Below are 17,846 nucleotides of genomic sequence, written 5' to 3'. Positions count from 1 at the left end.
TAATTTCTGGACGTTTTTGAATTAATGCATGGTTTGATCTTGGCTCTCCGCACATAAATAATTAAAACGAAATTTGCATATTAATTTTTTGGGGCTAAATGGTTTTTTCATAGTTTTAATCGGAAGATTTTGAGAAAAAAGGAGCGAGGGAGGAGGCCTAGTTGCCCTCCAATTTTTTGATTACATAAAAAGGCAACTATAACTTATAATTTTTTACGAACGTTTTCATATGTAAAAAATATACGTAACTTACGAATTAAATTACGTAGCGAACTTCTATATTCGCATGTTTGTATTGCGTATATGAGGGGGCTCACCCTCGTCGATACCTCGCTCTTTACATTAAAGCTTGAATTTTGTCCCAATTCCTTAAGAATGACCCCTGAATCACAAAGGCCGTAGAATAAATAGTTGTAATTACTAAAAATACTTTAGCATAAAGAGCGAGGTATTACGAGGAGGTAAACCCCTCATATGCGTAATAATTTCTGTTCGTTTTAAGTTTTAATGCTGCTTCTCACTTTCAGTGAAAAAAACTTTTCATATTTATTTTTTCATTGTTTTTTTTTTAATAATGCTAGAAAATCCTGAGCCCCCTCCATTGAAAGTCTCTTCCCCCATGAGAAGTTCCTCCATGGAAATATCCTCCCCGGTAACCCTCCCCCCTCAAATATCCCCCCAAACCAAAAAAATCTCCCTGAAAACGTCTGTACACTTCCCTTTAACCATTACTACATGTAAACACAGGTCAAAGTTTGTAACTTGCAGCCCCTCTCACGGGGACTGCGGGGGAGTAAGTCGTCCCCAAAGACATAGTTATTGGGTTTTTGACTATGGTGAATAAAATGGCTATCTCAAAATTTTGATCCGGTGACTTTGGGGAAAAAATGAGCGTGGGAGGGGGCCTAGGTGCCCTCCAATTTTTTCGGTCACTTGAAAAGGGCGCTAGAACTTTTAATTTCCGTTAGAATGAGCCCTTTCGAGACATTCTAGGACCACTGAGTCGGTAAGATCACCCCTGGGAAAAAAAAACAAAAAACATAAAAACAAATAAACACGCATCCGTGATTTGTCTTCTGGCATAAAATGCGAAATTCCACATTTTTGTAGATCGGGGCTCGAAACTTCTACAATAAGGTTCTCTGATACGCTGAACCTGATGCTGTGTCTTTCAATAAGATCGTGTGACTTTTAGGGGGTATTTCCCCCTATTTTCTAAAATGAGGCAAATTTTCTCAGGCTCGTAACTTTTGATGGGTAATGCCATTCTTTTGATGTAACTATTGGTATCAAAATTCCATTTTTTAGAGTTTCGGTTACTATTGAGCCTGGTCGTTCCTTACTACAGTTCGTTACCACGAACTGTTTGATTGATTTCCGGATCACTATGGAAAAACTCTCTTCCGTTACAGTTTTCCCCTGAAAATCAAATCATGCGGGAAAAAGCCCCCGGATATATCCCCCGGAACACCTCCAGGTTCGAAATGGATTTGGCAAACATAATGTAAGACAAATAGCAAGACTTTCGCTTAGGAATTCTGTCAAATCTCCCCAGTGTAAAACTTTCCATGGAAAATTCATCCCCCGGGAAAGTTCCTTCCCAAGGAAAATTTTCCCTATGGTAACCTACCCCAAGCACAAAATTCCTCCTAGAAATGTATGTATACTTCCCAATAACGAATACTATGCGTAAACTGTGGGCACATTTCATAACTTACAGGCCTCTCCTCACGGGCTGTGAGGGTTCATTTTACCCTTAAGACATAGTCGCTGTATTCTTCAACTATACTGAACAAAACGGCTATCTCAAAATTTTGATCAGATAACTCTGGAGGAGAAAGGTGTGTGGAAGGTGGGCCAATTGCCATCCAATCTGTTTGGTCACTTAAAAAGGGCACTAGAACTCTTAATTTTCATTTAAATGAACCGTCATCCGATCATTTTGAACCAACATTTCGATGCAAACAACCCTGAGAAGAAAAAAGAACAAATAAACACGGATCCGTGACCTTTCTTCTGGCAAAACAGCACTGTATATTTCCACAGTAGGATTCTCTGATATGATGAATCTGATTTTACAGTTTTCAATAAGATTTCCTAAATTTTCGGGAATGTTTTCCTCTTTTTTTCAAAATCAGGCAAACTTTCTTAGGCTCGTAACTTTTTATGAACAATGTTGAAAATTAATAAGTTTTATACATTTGAAATCGGTATAATAAGCTGATTCTTTTGATGTATCTATTCATATCAAAATTCCGTTTTTTGGAGTTTCAGTAATTATTGACCCGAGTCACTCCTTACTTACACTTCTTTACCAGGAACTGTTTGTTATCTCATTTACAAATGAAGCAGGTTTTTTAAGGATTATAGTCTCTTTCAATTGATAAATGAGTTTGGAGATTCCTGTCATGTTTTTTATTGCTGAGCTTTCTTTGGCTGAGTTACTTATGTGAATTTACTAATTTCCCTAGAAGTTAATGACTGAATGATATCTGCTCTGTTTCAGATTATGGCCTAGTTACGCCAGCGCCCATAACAACCTTGGAACACTATTGATCGATTTTAAAGCAGCTAAATATCATTTTGAATCAGCTCTAAGGAAGCATCCAAAACATACAAATGCTCTGTATAACTTAGCTTCTCTAGAAAGGTAGGTTTTGTTTTAATTTGTTTTCCTTCTTAAAATAAACCAGTAACAATTTCCTTTCTGATAGATGAGCTAAATTCATCCTTCTACTTTCAAATTTAAGTTTGTTTTTTTTTTTTTTTTGCTTTTCGAAAAGAAATTGACAGGAAATTAATTCAAAACCAACATTATTCGCAATTTAAGAAATTTTAAAAAGTGAAAAACGTAAAATTAACTTTTCCAGTAATAAAACTAGACAAGTGCTAAAAAATTATTGAAAATGTCTTTTAAAGGCAAAGATCTTAGTAAATTATAGGGTCAGAAATTAGTTACATTTTCTATTCCACCGTTTTACAGAATAGTCTTAATGCTGAATTCTTATTGTTATTAAATAAGAAAAACAGGTTTTTTAACTGAAAGTAAAGAGCAAAATGAAAAGTAAAAATAGAAATCATTCCGTATATGAAAGGGGATATTCCCTCCTTAACGCCCCGCCCTTTACGCTAAATTTTGACTCTTTGTGACAACTCTATTTTTTAAAACAATACAAACTTTAGCGTAAAGAGCGAGGCGCTGAGGAGAGGATAGCCTCTTTTATATGCGGAACAATTTCTATTCGTTTTAAGTTTTGATGTCACTCCTTACTTTCAGTTAAAAAGATTGTTTTTTATTTAATTTCTGAACGTTTTTCAACTAATGCAGGTTTGAATTTGGCTCATCGTACATGAAAAATTAAAACAAATGTGGCTATTAATTTCGTCAGATTTCCTGCGTATATGAAGGGTTGCCCCCTCCTCAATGCCTTAGTCTTTAAGCTAAAGCTGTTAGCACTTTTAAAAAAGCTTCCTATTCTAATTAAACGCCCCCCGAATTTCAGCCGACGCTGTTAAAACAGTCAAACTTTAGCGGAAAGAGCAAGGTATTGAGGAGGGGCAACCCTTCATTTACTGGAATAATTTCTCTTCGTTTTTCAAATAATGCCGATAAATCTGGCTCACTCTCTACGAAACATTACCCCCTCAAGGAAAACTCCTCCGTAAAAATTTCATCAAACGTAAACTGCACCTTCCCTTCTAATTCTCTCCTGACAATCCTCACTGAGAATCTTCCCTCTCTGTAAAATTGCTTGCGGACGATTAAGCCTGAAAAATTCTCCTTCGCACTTTTTCATTTTTAATCTCGAATCGGTTTCTAGATCATTCCAGAAATCCCCCCTTCCGTGGAAATTACTTACCGGAAATAAAACACGCGGAAAAAAGTCCCTGAATAATTCCCTTGGAACACACCCACATGAAAAATTTGGCAAAGAGACAGTAACACAATTAAAAAGAATTTCATTAGTAATTCCCCCCGGTGTAACATTTCCCCTGGAACATTCACTCCAAGAAATTTCCCACCCCAAGGAAGATTCTTCCTATAGAAATCAACCCCAAGCACCCCGCTTAAAATGTCTGTGTAGTTCCCAATAACAAATAATATACATAAACAATAAAAAAAATTCATAACTTACAGGCCTCTCCCCACGGACTGTGGGGTGTCATTTACACTTAAAGACAAAATTATTTGATCTCTCAACTATACTAAACAAAATGACTATTTCAATCAGATAATTATGGTGGGAAAATACGCGTAGGAGGGGGACCAACTGCCCTCCAATCTCATTTTCCACTTAAAAAGGGCACTAGAACTTTTCGTTTCTGGTCAAATGCACCCTCTTCCGATTATTTCAATACCATTATTTCCAAATAGGACCATTATTTCAAGACAATCATCACTGAAAAAAAAATACACATCCGTGATTTGTCTTGTGGCAAAAATAACGAAATTCCACATTTTTGCAGATATGGCCTTGAAAGTTTTACAATAGGGTTCTCTGGTATGCTGAATGTTAAGGTGTGATTTTCATTAAGGGTCCTTTAACTTTAGGGGTGTACTTCCTCCCTATTTTGAAAATCAGGCAAATATTCAAAGGTTCGTAACTATTGGCGAGTAACACAAATCTTATTGACTTTTATATATTTGGAATTGGAAAAATAAGCTGATTATTTTGATGTATCTATTGATATTAAAATTCCTTTTTTTAGAGTTTTGGTTACTATTAAGCCGAGTCGTTCCTTACTTACAGTTCGTTACCACGAACTGTTGGATTTGTAAAAATGGATAGTTTTCACTGGAGAAAACCGACTTAGTATTCCAAAACTAAGTATTCCAAACTAAGTTTGTTTCATCTATTAGAGAATGCATATACACTTGTGTAATAACAAATATCTGATTGATCCGAGAAAAAAACAAAAGTACATCCAAGATTTAGGCAGAATTGTCCTTTTCATAGAGTAAGAACAATCAGAAATTTTGAAGCTTAGTTTTTTAAAAAATATAAATTAGAATTTATTCGATTGTAAAAAAAGTAATATACGGTTTCATTTTCAAGCCTCAATTCAGCTTTCAAAATTGTCAGTAAGGATCATTATTGTGTTGCGAGAGCAACACTTTGGTTTTGTCGTGTTTTTTTTTTTTTTTTTTTTTTTTGTTCCTAGCACCCCGATTTCAGCTTATTGCTAGAAAGTGGTAAGGGTCTAACCTCTGCGGTTTTTACGGAAAGTGTGGACCTTAGGCCGGATTGATGAATATGACTTTACATTTTGGAAAGCTTCGTAGAACTCTTGCCTGGGGCCAAAAAGGATGGTTTTTGCTTGTCCTTGAGCCAGAGCCTATAGTTTGTGAAGTGAAGAGGAGTTGTATAGCCTATGTCAGAGAGGACTGTCTGAAGTTATGCAGCCAAGCTTTCGTTTCATCAAACCATGTTTCTGCTTTCGAGTGGAAAGCTCCGTTCTAGCAGGGAAGCAGGCAGGCACCAGTTTCAAATTGAAGATGGACTAAAATCTATAAGTGTTAAATATATGCAACAGTTACCCTGCCCCACAGCCAATATATCTTCTTTGAGTGATAAATAGAAAAATTTAGAGAAGCAAAAAAGCGGCATTTTCCCACGGGTCCGAAAGTGCTGCCATCTATTGTTTCTACCCATTTCTGTTCGTGATTTTAGCTGAGTTTATCATTCGGTTTTTCGCACTTGGGATTGCGGTAGAGAAATGGTATCAGATGTGCCTCTTAAACTTTAAAAGTTCTCTCATTGCTAAAGAAATTAGAGTTTATCCTTTGCTCCTTTCTAAGTGATGACGTTAGAAACTTGGCCTACGGCAAAAAAGTCAACTATTGAACTAAGACAGATAGATTTTTTTTCGACGGCAGTCGATAGCTTTTGATGAGCTGATCAAAGTATATGTCATCCATTTTTTTGTACAAAAATTCCTTCATGAGATATACCAGTTTGAAAGTTTAAAGGGGTTGACAACTTCAGTAGTAAGGTACACACTGAAACCAAAAATAGGCCGATACCAATTGTGAGACATATAGGGGAGTTGTAAGCAACAGTCGGCTGTTAGCTAATAATCATCCTCGGCAATGAGGGGTTCGCAACTCTTACTAGTTGGTGTACCTATTTTTTGTTTCCGTTGTATTTGATGGTAAGACCAATTTGGTTCCAGTGGTAAGACGTGTAGGGGTTTTGTAAGTAATAATCGGCTGTAAGGCTACAATCATCTTTAGCAATGAGGAGTTTGCAACTTTTGCGAGTTGGTGTACCTAGTATGTATTTTAGCATCCTTACAGATTAACAACTTCAGCGTTTAGTCGCAGCGAGGAAAAAAAACCAAAGTGTTGCTCTCGCAACACTTGACTCGGCGAAGCCGAGCAAAGGTTGCCGCAACACCTCACGTTGCACATGCAACGTAGATCTAGTTTGTTTTGTTTTGTTAGCACTGACAAGAATTTTCAACCGAAAGAATTTACCTAAGCTTTAAAGTTGAACTTCAAAGTTGCAAACTATCGCCTGAGAAAAAAACAATTAAAAAAAACCACATGCCTGTTACATCGGAAGATTACAAAAGGCAGTGTGGAGGCACCCTATGGTTTGGAAATTGTAATATGGAGAAATCTAGGATGTCTTAGTAGATATGGTCAGCACCCTATATCACCCTTTAATAAATATGCCTCTGGAAATACAATCAGTGGAAAAATATTTGCTACATCAATATTTTTCTTTTTTTTTGACCTCACTCATGAAGAAAGTGTGGAATACACGCTCTTTGGTTTTAACCAAGGCTCAATTAGCAGAAGTTCTTTCCTTTATTAATGTGATGTCTGTATTCAGTGATGGTTCAGGCATCTTTGGTGCAAGGTGTAAAATATTGATTAGTATATATCTCCCTCTCCCTAAATTCCACAAAATTTTCAGGACAAATTTTGAAAATTTATAATAAGTAATTTTTATTATTTTGAATTTATTATTACAATTACTTATTACCATTAATCATTTTAATGACTATTATGTAATTATTTTTACTTTTTAATTTCTTTTATTTTATTACCTAATTAACAATTTATCAACTATTTTCATTTATTATCTGCACCCTCTACTTTATTAATAAATTTCAAAATCACAAAATGATTACAACCGTTAGATTACTTATTTGAAATTTTGGGCCACTAAAATTTTTGCACGAGGGGCAAGTTCCCCCCTCAATAAAACCCCTTTTGCGTATATTTTATATTGTATGGACGAACAAACTTAATAGAAAAACTGTACAATCATCAAAGAACCAATAGCCATGGCCCCAATATTTTTAAGAAATCTTTTGAAAACATAGTATGTTCTTAGTGGAAATTACAATTTAATTTGTATTTTTATCCAAATTCTAGACGAATTAACTATGAATCTGAAAATGCTTATGAACTTTTCCAGCTTCAATCACCAGTTGGTGATCTACTTTCCACCAGTAAGTTTTATACTGTCTAAGATGATGCAAGTTGGACTATTTTACTTTTTTTATATAGTTTTAAAAAGAGAATTCAGCGTTTCCCCTGGTATTCATTTTTATAGCCATTTGACAGTATAATGAATTTTTTAACAGTTCATACAGATGAGCATAGGAGGAACTTAACAGACACCAACGGCGTGTCCAAACGTCCCATTATTTACAAACCTTCTACCAGTAATGGGTTAAATTGCATGGTGTCGCAGAACACCATCTTAGGAGGATCCTCTATAGGAGAACAACTGACAGCTGGGCGTAAGTTTCAGATATATGGACAACGGCCTCTGCAGAGGGCTGCCTCGACCCTTTCGGGAAACATACAAGACTGAGGACCTTGCAGTTAACTCTATTCCCACTTGATGAGTATGGCGCCAGGAGAAATTATAGCCTAGTAGACGACACAACATTCGCACGGGATTTTGATTAATGGATAGTTCTTTTGTTGTGCTTGGTCCGTTTTGACGGGCGTTTTCGGGCTGAAAAACGTCTTCCTTGTTAGTTTATCTACCGTGGGTTGCTTTTCCTCGTAGCAGCATAATATTTGTGGAAATGAATATATAATGAGTCGGAGGTAAAAGGCTTGGGACTGTATATGTAGGATTTCAACTCTTGATAATAGAAGAGCATTGCTAAGTACTGAAAACCATGTTGTGACCTAGGTGGGAAGAGCATTGCACAAAGCCTCCATTCATACTGACGGTCCCAGGGACTTCTTGCTGTCCGGTTCTAAGCCGGCTTAAGGTCTTCGATGTAGACTTGAGAAGATATGTTGATCTCCGTCCTGCACTGGTATCCGGGATCATTGCTTTTCCTGAGGCCAAAATAATTTCAATGATTTAAAGAACATGAAAATTGGAACTTGGAATGTTACAACGTTAAAAAATGACTATCGTGATTTTATGACTTAAATGACTAGGTGATTTTAACGTTCAGATCGATAGAAACAGAGATAGATAGCATCCTAGGTACATTTTCCTAGCCTACCCTAGGTAAGTTTGGTGTAGGATAAGAAAACAGTGATAGCTACAGATTTTTGCAATTTCGTAGGTGTAACTATCTAAATATATCCAATACGGTGTTTGGTCATAAAATGACCCATAAGGTCACATGGTATTGACCTGATGGTAAGACAGCAAACCTTATTGATGATATTACAGTAAACCGTGGACGGCAGGATCAGTACAAAATAATAGGGTATATAGGAGTGCTGTTATTGATGCTACAAGTAAAGATCACCCATCTAGTAGTGTCTAGGGTTAACTTAAGCTGAAATTTCGGAAGATTAACTACCCGTCGCGAAGTTATAATGTTGGTAGACTCAAGGATGAGAATTTGATACAGTACAATATAGACGTAACCGCTATTAGTGAAACTAGATAGCTTTGTAGTAGGATGGAACCCCTACAAGATGGATACGTACTCGCATACAGCGGACATGAAAGCATACGCTAAGCAGGTGTGTACTGATGTCACCCACAGCTAGACGAGGGATGCTAAAAAGGACACCTGTAAACGAAAGAATTATTCACAAACGATTCTGGTCAGCCCATGGAAAACTCTCAATCGGTGCCTGCTACGCACCAACTAACGAAGCGGATGAAATAGAGAAAGACAACTTTTATGAAACACTACAAAGTGTTGTAGCAGAAATTCCTAGACACGATATTACATGTATCGTAGGTGACCTCAATGCGAAAGTAGGATCTTGTCACAGTTACTGTCCTGAAGTCAAGGGACAACATAGAATAGGTGACCTGAACAAAACGGAGTGCTACTTGTTGACTTCGCCCTCAACGACGACCTTGTCGTCGTTGAGGTACATCGTTAGGAGGTACATTGTTTCAACACAAGACCATCCACACATATACATGGACTTCACCAGATGGCTGCTAGTGCAACGTGATTGATCACCTCCTCTTATCACGCAAGTGGCGGAAGAATCTACTCGATGTGAGAAGCTATAGAGGTGCTGATATACAATCAGACCATAGCCTCATGGTTGCCAAGATCCATCTAAAATTAAAAGCGACACAGAAAAACAATAAACCGACAACTCACAAACCCTTCAACATTGAGAAACTGAAAGACAATGAAACAACCCGAATGTTCCAGTCAGAACTTTCAAATAGATTTGAAGCCCTGTAATCAGACTTAGAACCAAGTGCTGATGTCGAAAGTATATGGGAGAAAATGAAAACCACGTACAGAAAAGTTGCAGATGAGAAATTAGGCTATAAGAAAAAAAAGGAAAGAAAGATGGATTTCCGAACGAACATGGAAACTAATTGATGCAAGGAAATCAGCCAAACTTTCCATTCTGTTGGCCCCAAACGCATCTGAATTAATTGTTCTGCAAGACTCATATAGAGAAATAGAAAAACAAGTAAAGAAGAGTGCCCGGACCGACAAGATTAAATTTTTTGAACACAAAGCACCTTTGGCGGAAGAGGCAGAAAAGAAGGGAGATTCGAAAACAGTCCATAGATTGACCAATGAGATGATTGGAGTCAAGCTAGAAGAAATCATAGCCGCCGTCAGAAAACTGAAGAACGGAAGAATGCTAGAGGTAGATGGCATTACATTGAGATGCTGAAAACTTCAGTCCGCGACTGCATGACGGTTCGGGTTGAGCTGCTAACTCAGATATGGAGTGACCAGAAAGTTCCCAGTGACTAGACGAAAGGAACCATTATTCAGCTCTTCAAAAAAGGCGATGCGCTTGTTTGTGCCAACTGGAGAGGTATTAACATAATGTCAATACCTAGTAAACTTATGTCAATTATTATACTACAACGCCTACAGCAGAAACTGGACCAACATCTTCGTGATGAACAACACGGCCTCTGACCTGGAAGATCATGTGCTGACCTAATTTTCACATTGAGAATGCTGGTTGAAGACTCAAAGGAATGGAATAAAAAGCTTTCATTGACCTAGAAAAGACCTTTGACTCGGTTGACCGAGAAATCTTATGAAAAATCCTCAAATAGTATGGAATACCCCCCAAGATAGTAGAATTGATTATCACCTCTACAAAGAAATAGAATGCTGTGTTTGAACAGAAAACGGAGTTAAAAGATACTTCAAAATCATGACTGGTGTCAAGCAAGGATGTGTAATATCACCACTTTTATTTACAATAGTTATGAACTACGTACTCAGACAGTCTACGGGCTATGGAGTAAACGTCAACAGCAAGCAGCCTGCAGATCTTGACTTTGCAGATGATATAGTGCTGCTAGAAGACACCAGAGATATATTACAGCTGCTATTTGATGAAATATCAGAAAAAGCCCGAGAGGTCGGATTGTCGATCAACGTCGACAAATCAAAAAGTAAGTCCATATCTGGCTCCCCCTAGCTCTTCAATGCTCCGATAAAATTGTTGAACATATCCAAGAATTTAAATACGTAGGAACCTGGTTAGAAAATACTGGCGATGTAACATTTGAAATCAAGAGAAGGATTGGACAAGCATCAGGTGCCTTCAACAGACCACCACCAATTTGGAGAAGTAACAAGTACTCAATTGTACTTAATTGTACAGCTTGGTGATGAACGGAGAGGCTTTGTCAACGCCCTATACGCCACTGATGGCTCAGGAGGATCTAGGGTCTAATGTAGTGTTTCCACTTTCTCATTTGTTAAATCCCTAATAAAGAGCTGAAAAATCCCTAGAAATCCCCATCTTCAGTTCCAAAATCCATAAAAATCTCCCATTTTCTAATTACTCCCTAAACCGCTTCTCCCTATCTCATTTTATCCGTACCATTGAAAGGTAGCATATTTTGGCTTCTTAGATTGAAGTCTAGCCATCACTACCGTAATAGAATGTGTTGTCATGCCGTTTAAAATGCTTTTTAATCATCAGCTATATACAAATAGCTTCAAACAATATTAAGCAAATAGACAAGAAAATGTAATACTGTAATGTAGATTACAGTACAAGATGTCTAATACTCTTCAATTGTAACTTGTAAAACGTAATCAGACCTTATCTTCTTTGACTTTGCAGATGATATAGTACTGCTAGAAGACGCAAAAGATCTATTACAGCTGCTATTTGATGCAATATCAGAAAAAGCCCGAGAGGTCGAATTGTCGATCAACGTCAACAAATCAAAAAGTATGTCCATATCTGGCTCCCCCTAGCTCTTTAATGCTCCGATAAAACTGTTGAACATGTCCAGAAATTTAAATACTTAGGAAGCTGGATAGAAAATACTGACGATGTAGCATTCGAAATCAAGAGAAGGATTGGACAGGCATCAAGTGCCTTCAACAGACCAACACCAATTTGGAGAAGTAACAAGTATTCAATTCGTTTAAAATTGCACCTGTTCATCACCAATGTGTTGTTTGTATTGATGTACGCCAGTGAATGTTGGAAACTCAACTAACAACTTGAAAAATGTATCCTTGGATTCGAAACATTTGCATTCTAAGGATCCTCAAAATCAGTTGGCATCAAAAATTACGAATGGGGAAATCCGGCTGAAAACAAACCAGCCCATAGTGGCCGAAGTTATGAAAAACGAAGATGGAAATATTGGGTCATGTTCTACGCATGCCCGAAGACACACTGCCCTCAAGAGTGTATCAGTGGCAGCCTGAAGGAAGACGAAGACGAGGCTGGTCAAAACACACACTGCAGAGGTAGTATGATTGGGACCTGAAAGAGGCCAACATTTCTCTCACTCTACAATGGGAAGATATCACTGCAGCCACACAGCTTGGTGATGAACGGAGAGGCTTTGTCAATGCCCTATGCGCCACTGATGGCTCAGGAGGATTTAAGGTCTAAGGCAGTGTTTCCACTTTCTCATTTGTCAAATCCCTAATAAAGAGCTGAAAAATCCCTAGAAATCCCCATCTTCAGTTCCAAAATCCCTAAAAATCTCCCATTTTCTAATTGCTCCCTAAACCGCTTCTCCCTATCTCATTTTATCCGTACCATTGAAAGGTAGCATATTTTGGCTTCTTAGAATGAAGTCTAGCTATCACTACCATAATAGAATGTCTTGTCATGCCGTTTAAAATGCTTTTTAATCATCAGCTAAATACAAATAGCTTCAAATATACTTCAAATAATATTAAGCTTTACAATTAAGATTACAGTACAAGATGTCTAATACTGTTCAATCGTAACTTGTAAAACTTAATCAGACCTTATCTTCCTCTGATGTGTCTTCAACATTTTTTGTATGGTGGCTGAAGCTTTCACCCTTCTCATGTGGTGATCATCTTCGCACTCCACACTTTCTTGAGCCCTTTTCATTCCATATTTTGTTGTTAGAATCCCCCGCAAAGTTTATGTTTTAAATTTATTCTGACGGTCAGTTTTTGCTACTTTTACAGCACTGAAAAACCTCTCAACATTGACATTTGAAAATGGAACGGCGGAAATAAATAATACTGCCGGTTTCAGGTTAGAAAACAAATTCTGTTCCGGCAGCTTTTTTTCGCCAATACCAAACACCAACAGGTCACGGCATCCATTGTTTTGACGCTTACAATATCGATAAGGCTATGCCTCCTCCATTCCTGCTCGGTTTTGGTTCCGTCCCATGGGACCTGTCCATACTTCCTAACAAAAGGTAGCAGAGAGGCAGGCTGAAGTGATTGGGCTGACACTGGGTCAAACATTCCAGCATATTTGTAAATGTCGTCTTCGAAATGGAACCTTTTCTGTATCTGGTCTACTGATTTGATATGGAACGCCTGTGCAGCTTTGAGAACTACTTCAACTGAATCAGGGGGAAACGGCGGTATCTAACCTTAAAGTAGAGAGGGAATCGTGTCCGTTCGGACCCAAGTAAACGCTTTCAAGGAGAAGTTAAAACTTCCGATTGTTCACATTGATTTCAAAAGCACTAGTTCATTCCACATTGTCCTTCAGCAGGAAGTTCAGAGACACCTCTTTGATCAGAGACTAAGATCTCTTGTTTAAGGCGAAATAACAGTGGCTTGTCATCCTGAAAATCTACATTGAAGTCCATCAACAAACCCAATGCAAATGCAACAAATTTAAAAAGACATTCCATGACCGGGTGCAGATTTATGCAGACAACCTCGTTTAATTTTGTTGGATCCTCAACTGGTAGACTCTGTAGTAGGCGCTTAGAGCATCCCACTTCTCCAGTATCCTGTCAAAAGCAGCTTTGACTGAAAAACGCCTGGTCGGTCCAGCCTGGAGAATCCTGTGCATGTCAACATGATAGAATTTTTGGAACTCAATGAAAGCATGCTGCCTCTTAGCACTATGTGTGAAGTGGCTATAGATGGACCGACAGATGTCTTCTATGGATTTTGGTAATTTCTTACATACCACTGCTAGAAGTTTTTTGGTTGATACATCAGTTGATTCGCCAATAATGACAAAGAAGCAGCAATTCTGCTGGGTTTCAGTCAAGCGTTCTTCATAGAAGCCACTTAGTCCTGCTCGTATAACATTGGTAGCTTTTTGTTTCTAGAGGTGGACATTGTCAACTAGATGCTTTGAAGGCAATGATTTCAAAAAATCTACCAGAGGCTCAACCTTTGAAATAGCTAGGTCATGTTCCACCAAAAAACTACAGATCCGGGTCTCTAGAATCTTTGTTTGATCAGTGAATTCACCTTGCACAAACTGATCAAGAGTATTTTTGGATGCTGATGCATCAGCATCAGACTTTGATAGGTGTTTCTTTGTCTTTGCATGTTTTACTAGTTCTGACTTGCCACTCCTTCCCAACTTGGGGTCAAGAATCAACACATTTTGACATTACTGTGTACTAGCACCATATAGAGGTTCACCCTTTTTCCGTTTCTCCTTAGGTGGAATTTTATAGATTGAGGTCGGTGGCAACAATCACTACTGTAGGTTACACTGCTAAAACTCAAAACCTCATACGACTAATTCTAAGGAACTTTTCATCAAGATGAAGATGAAGCAGTCTTAAATAGCTGTGCAAATATTACTGTTGAAATTTAATTAGAAAAGAAAGTTTAGCAAGTTTACTGTCATTTAACCACTCTTGAAACAAAAGTATTCTAGTATAAAAGAGGAGGACAAAATCATCTGACTAGACAGAGCATGCCTGAGTGTCAATTGTTACATGATTAGTGCAGCAGATGGTGTCAAGCGAGTAGAGGTACATTGCTTATGCTAATGTCACCTAGCATTGAATGGTAGCCAAAGAAATAAATAGAATCTATACAACTTTTACAAAGCAAATTCTGCTATGAAATATTTTATTTGTTACATATTCCATTTAAAAGAATGGATTTATAATGAAACAGTAAGTTTGAGGCCAATGTTTTAAAGACTGAGACCGATGTTTTAAGCTTTGTTTATTCCCCAAAGCGTGAAATATTTAGGTCACTTTCAAAAAATCAAATTGTGCTTAGATTTGAATTTGCGACAGAAGTAACTATTATTTTGTAAAGAACATAAAAAAGGCATCGAGTGGTACGTTTACTTTATTTGTAAGTCAAAAATATGAACAACAAAAATTTACCAATTATAGTATAGAGCTTCATGATTTTCCCCTGGGTATTTAGGCTAGCCAAAAACACACAATCCATTTATTCCTGCATGTGCCATTGTTTTTGAAAAATGGCTGTCAGTTTGTTTGTCTGTTAAAAAGTAGGGTAATGAAATGGTAAGAGAGGTGTTCGAATAGTTATAGCCTACCTCTATTATTCACGTCAGTATTTATAAGGCTGGCGACAAGTTCGAGTTCAAGTTTTTTCAATTTTACACAAGAATCCTAAACATTATACAAGTACTGTGGAGAAAAAGAATCGTACATGCAATGCTTGTCAAAAAAATTTACTACACTAAGAACAACTACGTACCCTATAAAACTATCAAAATATATTATAACTTTATTTATCTGACCCGTAAAAAAAGTTACATGCTATCTACCAAAAAAATCTTATGAAAAAACAACCCAAAAATGACAAACCATATGACTTCATTTATCGAGAACAGTCCAAGCTGAAACTATTATTTGAAGCCCACATCAGCATGGAGCTGTTTCAAACAGTTCGTTGTTGCTAGTTTATTGCTTAGGACTCCTGTACATCTCAAAATATTTACGGTGTTAACAATTTTTTAGTAACTGAAGAAGTTCTTCTCTCGCCCCTAAAAGACTTAAAAAATCCCCACTTTGGGGGAGGGGAATCCCCATAGTGGAAACACTGGTCTTAGGTAAGGTCCAGGTGCTGATAGTGTGGTAAATGAGTTTCTCAAATATGGTAGATCTGAGGCAAGAAAAAAGTTACTGAAGATTATGAATATGATTTTTGAAAAGGGGGAAGTACCTAAAAATTTAGAAAACCTTCATTAAACCACTGCATAAGAAAAGTGATAAGAGTGAGTGTTTTAATTATGTGGGCATTAGTCTGGTCTCTGTAGGTAGCGAATTACTTAGTAATATGATACTTTTTAGACTGGGAGATACTCTAGACAATATTCTAAGAGAAGAGCAGTGTGGTTTAAAAAGTTAGAGGATGTGTTGACAAAATTTACACTCTCAGGTTAATAATTGAGAAATTCTTTAGTTTTCAAACACTTTTGGTCATCAGTTTTATAGATTCTGAGCAAGCGTCCAATTGGTTGATAGAAGAGCCTTCGAAAAGATCTTATCCTTGTATGATATACCAGACAAACACATTAAAGTGATTAGTGCTATGTACGAGAACAACACTGCTGCGTTTCAGGTAGGAAATGAGGTTACCAGCTGGTTTTGTATTAATTCAGAAGTTGAGCAAGGTTATGTTCTAACCCCCTTTATATGGATCATTTTGATGGAGTTTGTCTTTAGGAGCACAGGAAAGGCAATGAGAGACCATGGAATAAAATGGGGAGGAAAACCTCTCCTGGACTTATATTATGCTGATGATTTAAGCATCCAAGATGAAATTGTAACCAAAATTAATGAACTTTTAGAGGTTTTGCGAGTTTAGGAAGCTAGACTAAGTTTGAAAGTTAATGTTAACAAGACTAAATCACCTAGGCTAGGAATAAGTGAAGATTAAAAGGTGACGATGGGTAATGAAAAGATTGATTAGGTGGGCTGCTTCACTTACCTTGATAGTATGATTAGTAAAAACGGTGGGAGCAGTGAAGATGTCGAAAGTAGTATATCCAAGGCTCAGGGTGTTTTTTCACAACTAAAAAAAAGTTTGGAAGAAGCGACATTAAAACTTAAAACGAACAGAAATTACTCCGTATGTGAAATGGGTTGTCCCCTCCGCAATCCCTCGCTCTTTACGCTAAAGTTTGACTCTTTGCCACAATTCTACTTTTTGAAACAATTAAAAGCTTTAGCGTAAAGAGCGAGGGATTGCGGAGGGGACAACCCATTTCATATACGGGGTAATTTCTGTTCGTTTTAAGTTTTAATGTCGCTCCTTACTTTCAGCTAAAAAAATTAGTTTTTTTTATTTAATTTGCATAAGAACGATCTATACAAAAACGCAAAAGGATGATCTTTAGCCAAAAATTATTTAAATTATCTTTCACTAGTCAATTTTGACGGGTAAATGAAAACTTAATGTATAGTATATTTTTGGAGTCACCATAAAAACATGTTTCTTATGCATGTGTTATTGTCAATACTCCTTTTGCTAGAATTTTGGTTGCTATTGTCAAGCTGACTTGTTACTTGTAGTTTGTCACCATAAACTATTTGAAAAATCACTTCGTGGCCATCTTGAATCGCCCTAAGGTTCTTGAAGTAGCACAGCAAGTACAGGTACAGTAGCTAAATTTTGTGTTGTTGGTTTTCTACTTTCACTAAATTTAAATCTCAATCTCGAAATCCAAAATTGTAAATACAATCATAAGCCTCATACAGAAGTAAAATGTATGCGGCAAGACGTACATAAATTTCTACGTCTTAATCAAAAATGTTTACCCACAAAATTATGTATTTGACGTTTTGTAAATGTTGAGGAATTAAGGATTAAAGTTCTACATATTTTACACTTTTTGTCATTTTGTTTCATTGGACGCCCAGTCATCCAAATTGAGAAATAGCTGAAAATAAGCAATAAAATCAGAAGGAATAGATAAACATTTTCTGATAAGCAGTAGATTTCGAACTTTTCTGTAGTCTACCTTCGACACAAGATAATCAGGAGATATTATATATTGATACATGACGTTGTTATGGCTCTGACTTTCCATTCCAACCAATTTCACTCTCTATTTCACATAATATCACGGATGAAATTCTTACTTCTTGCCTGCTTTGAGAGAAATCTCCATAATTATTGACCAAGCTTTCGGAGATGTTAGTAATAATCGGCTATCTTTGTGGAATATTCCAGTCGGGTTTATTCAGAACGAGAGA

At 37.1% G+C, this 17,846-nt stretch overlaps 1 protein-coding gene across 4 annotated transcripts in view; it reads left to right on the top strand.

Moving 5' to 3' along the window:
• The window catches only part of LOC136039230 (protein O-mannosyl-transferase TMTC1-like), a 327,626-nt gene that overhangs the window by 279,727 nt on the left and 30,053 nt on the right, over positions 1–17,846 (top strand). For all 4 annotated transcript variants that reach the window (XM_065722793.1, XM_065722801.1, XM_065722775.1 and 1 more), the window contains one exon: positions 2,507–2,650. In XM_065722793.1, coding sequence (XP_065578865.1) covers positions 2,507–2,650 — 144 coding nt within the window. The remainder of the gene's footprint in view (positions 1–2,506; positions 2,651–17,846) is intronic.

This window comes from Artemia franciscana, chromosome 2 (genome assembly GCF_032884065.1).
Source record: "Artemia franciscana chromosome 2, ASM3288406v1, whole genome shotgun sequence".
NCBI lineage: Eukaryota > Metazoa > Arthropoda > Branchiopoda > Anostraca > Artemiidae > Artemia > Artemia franciscana.
The sequence above is the reverse complement of the archived record's forward strand: the minus strand, read 5'-3'. Positions and strand labels throughout refer to the sequence as shown.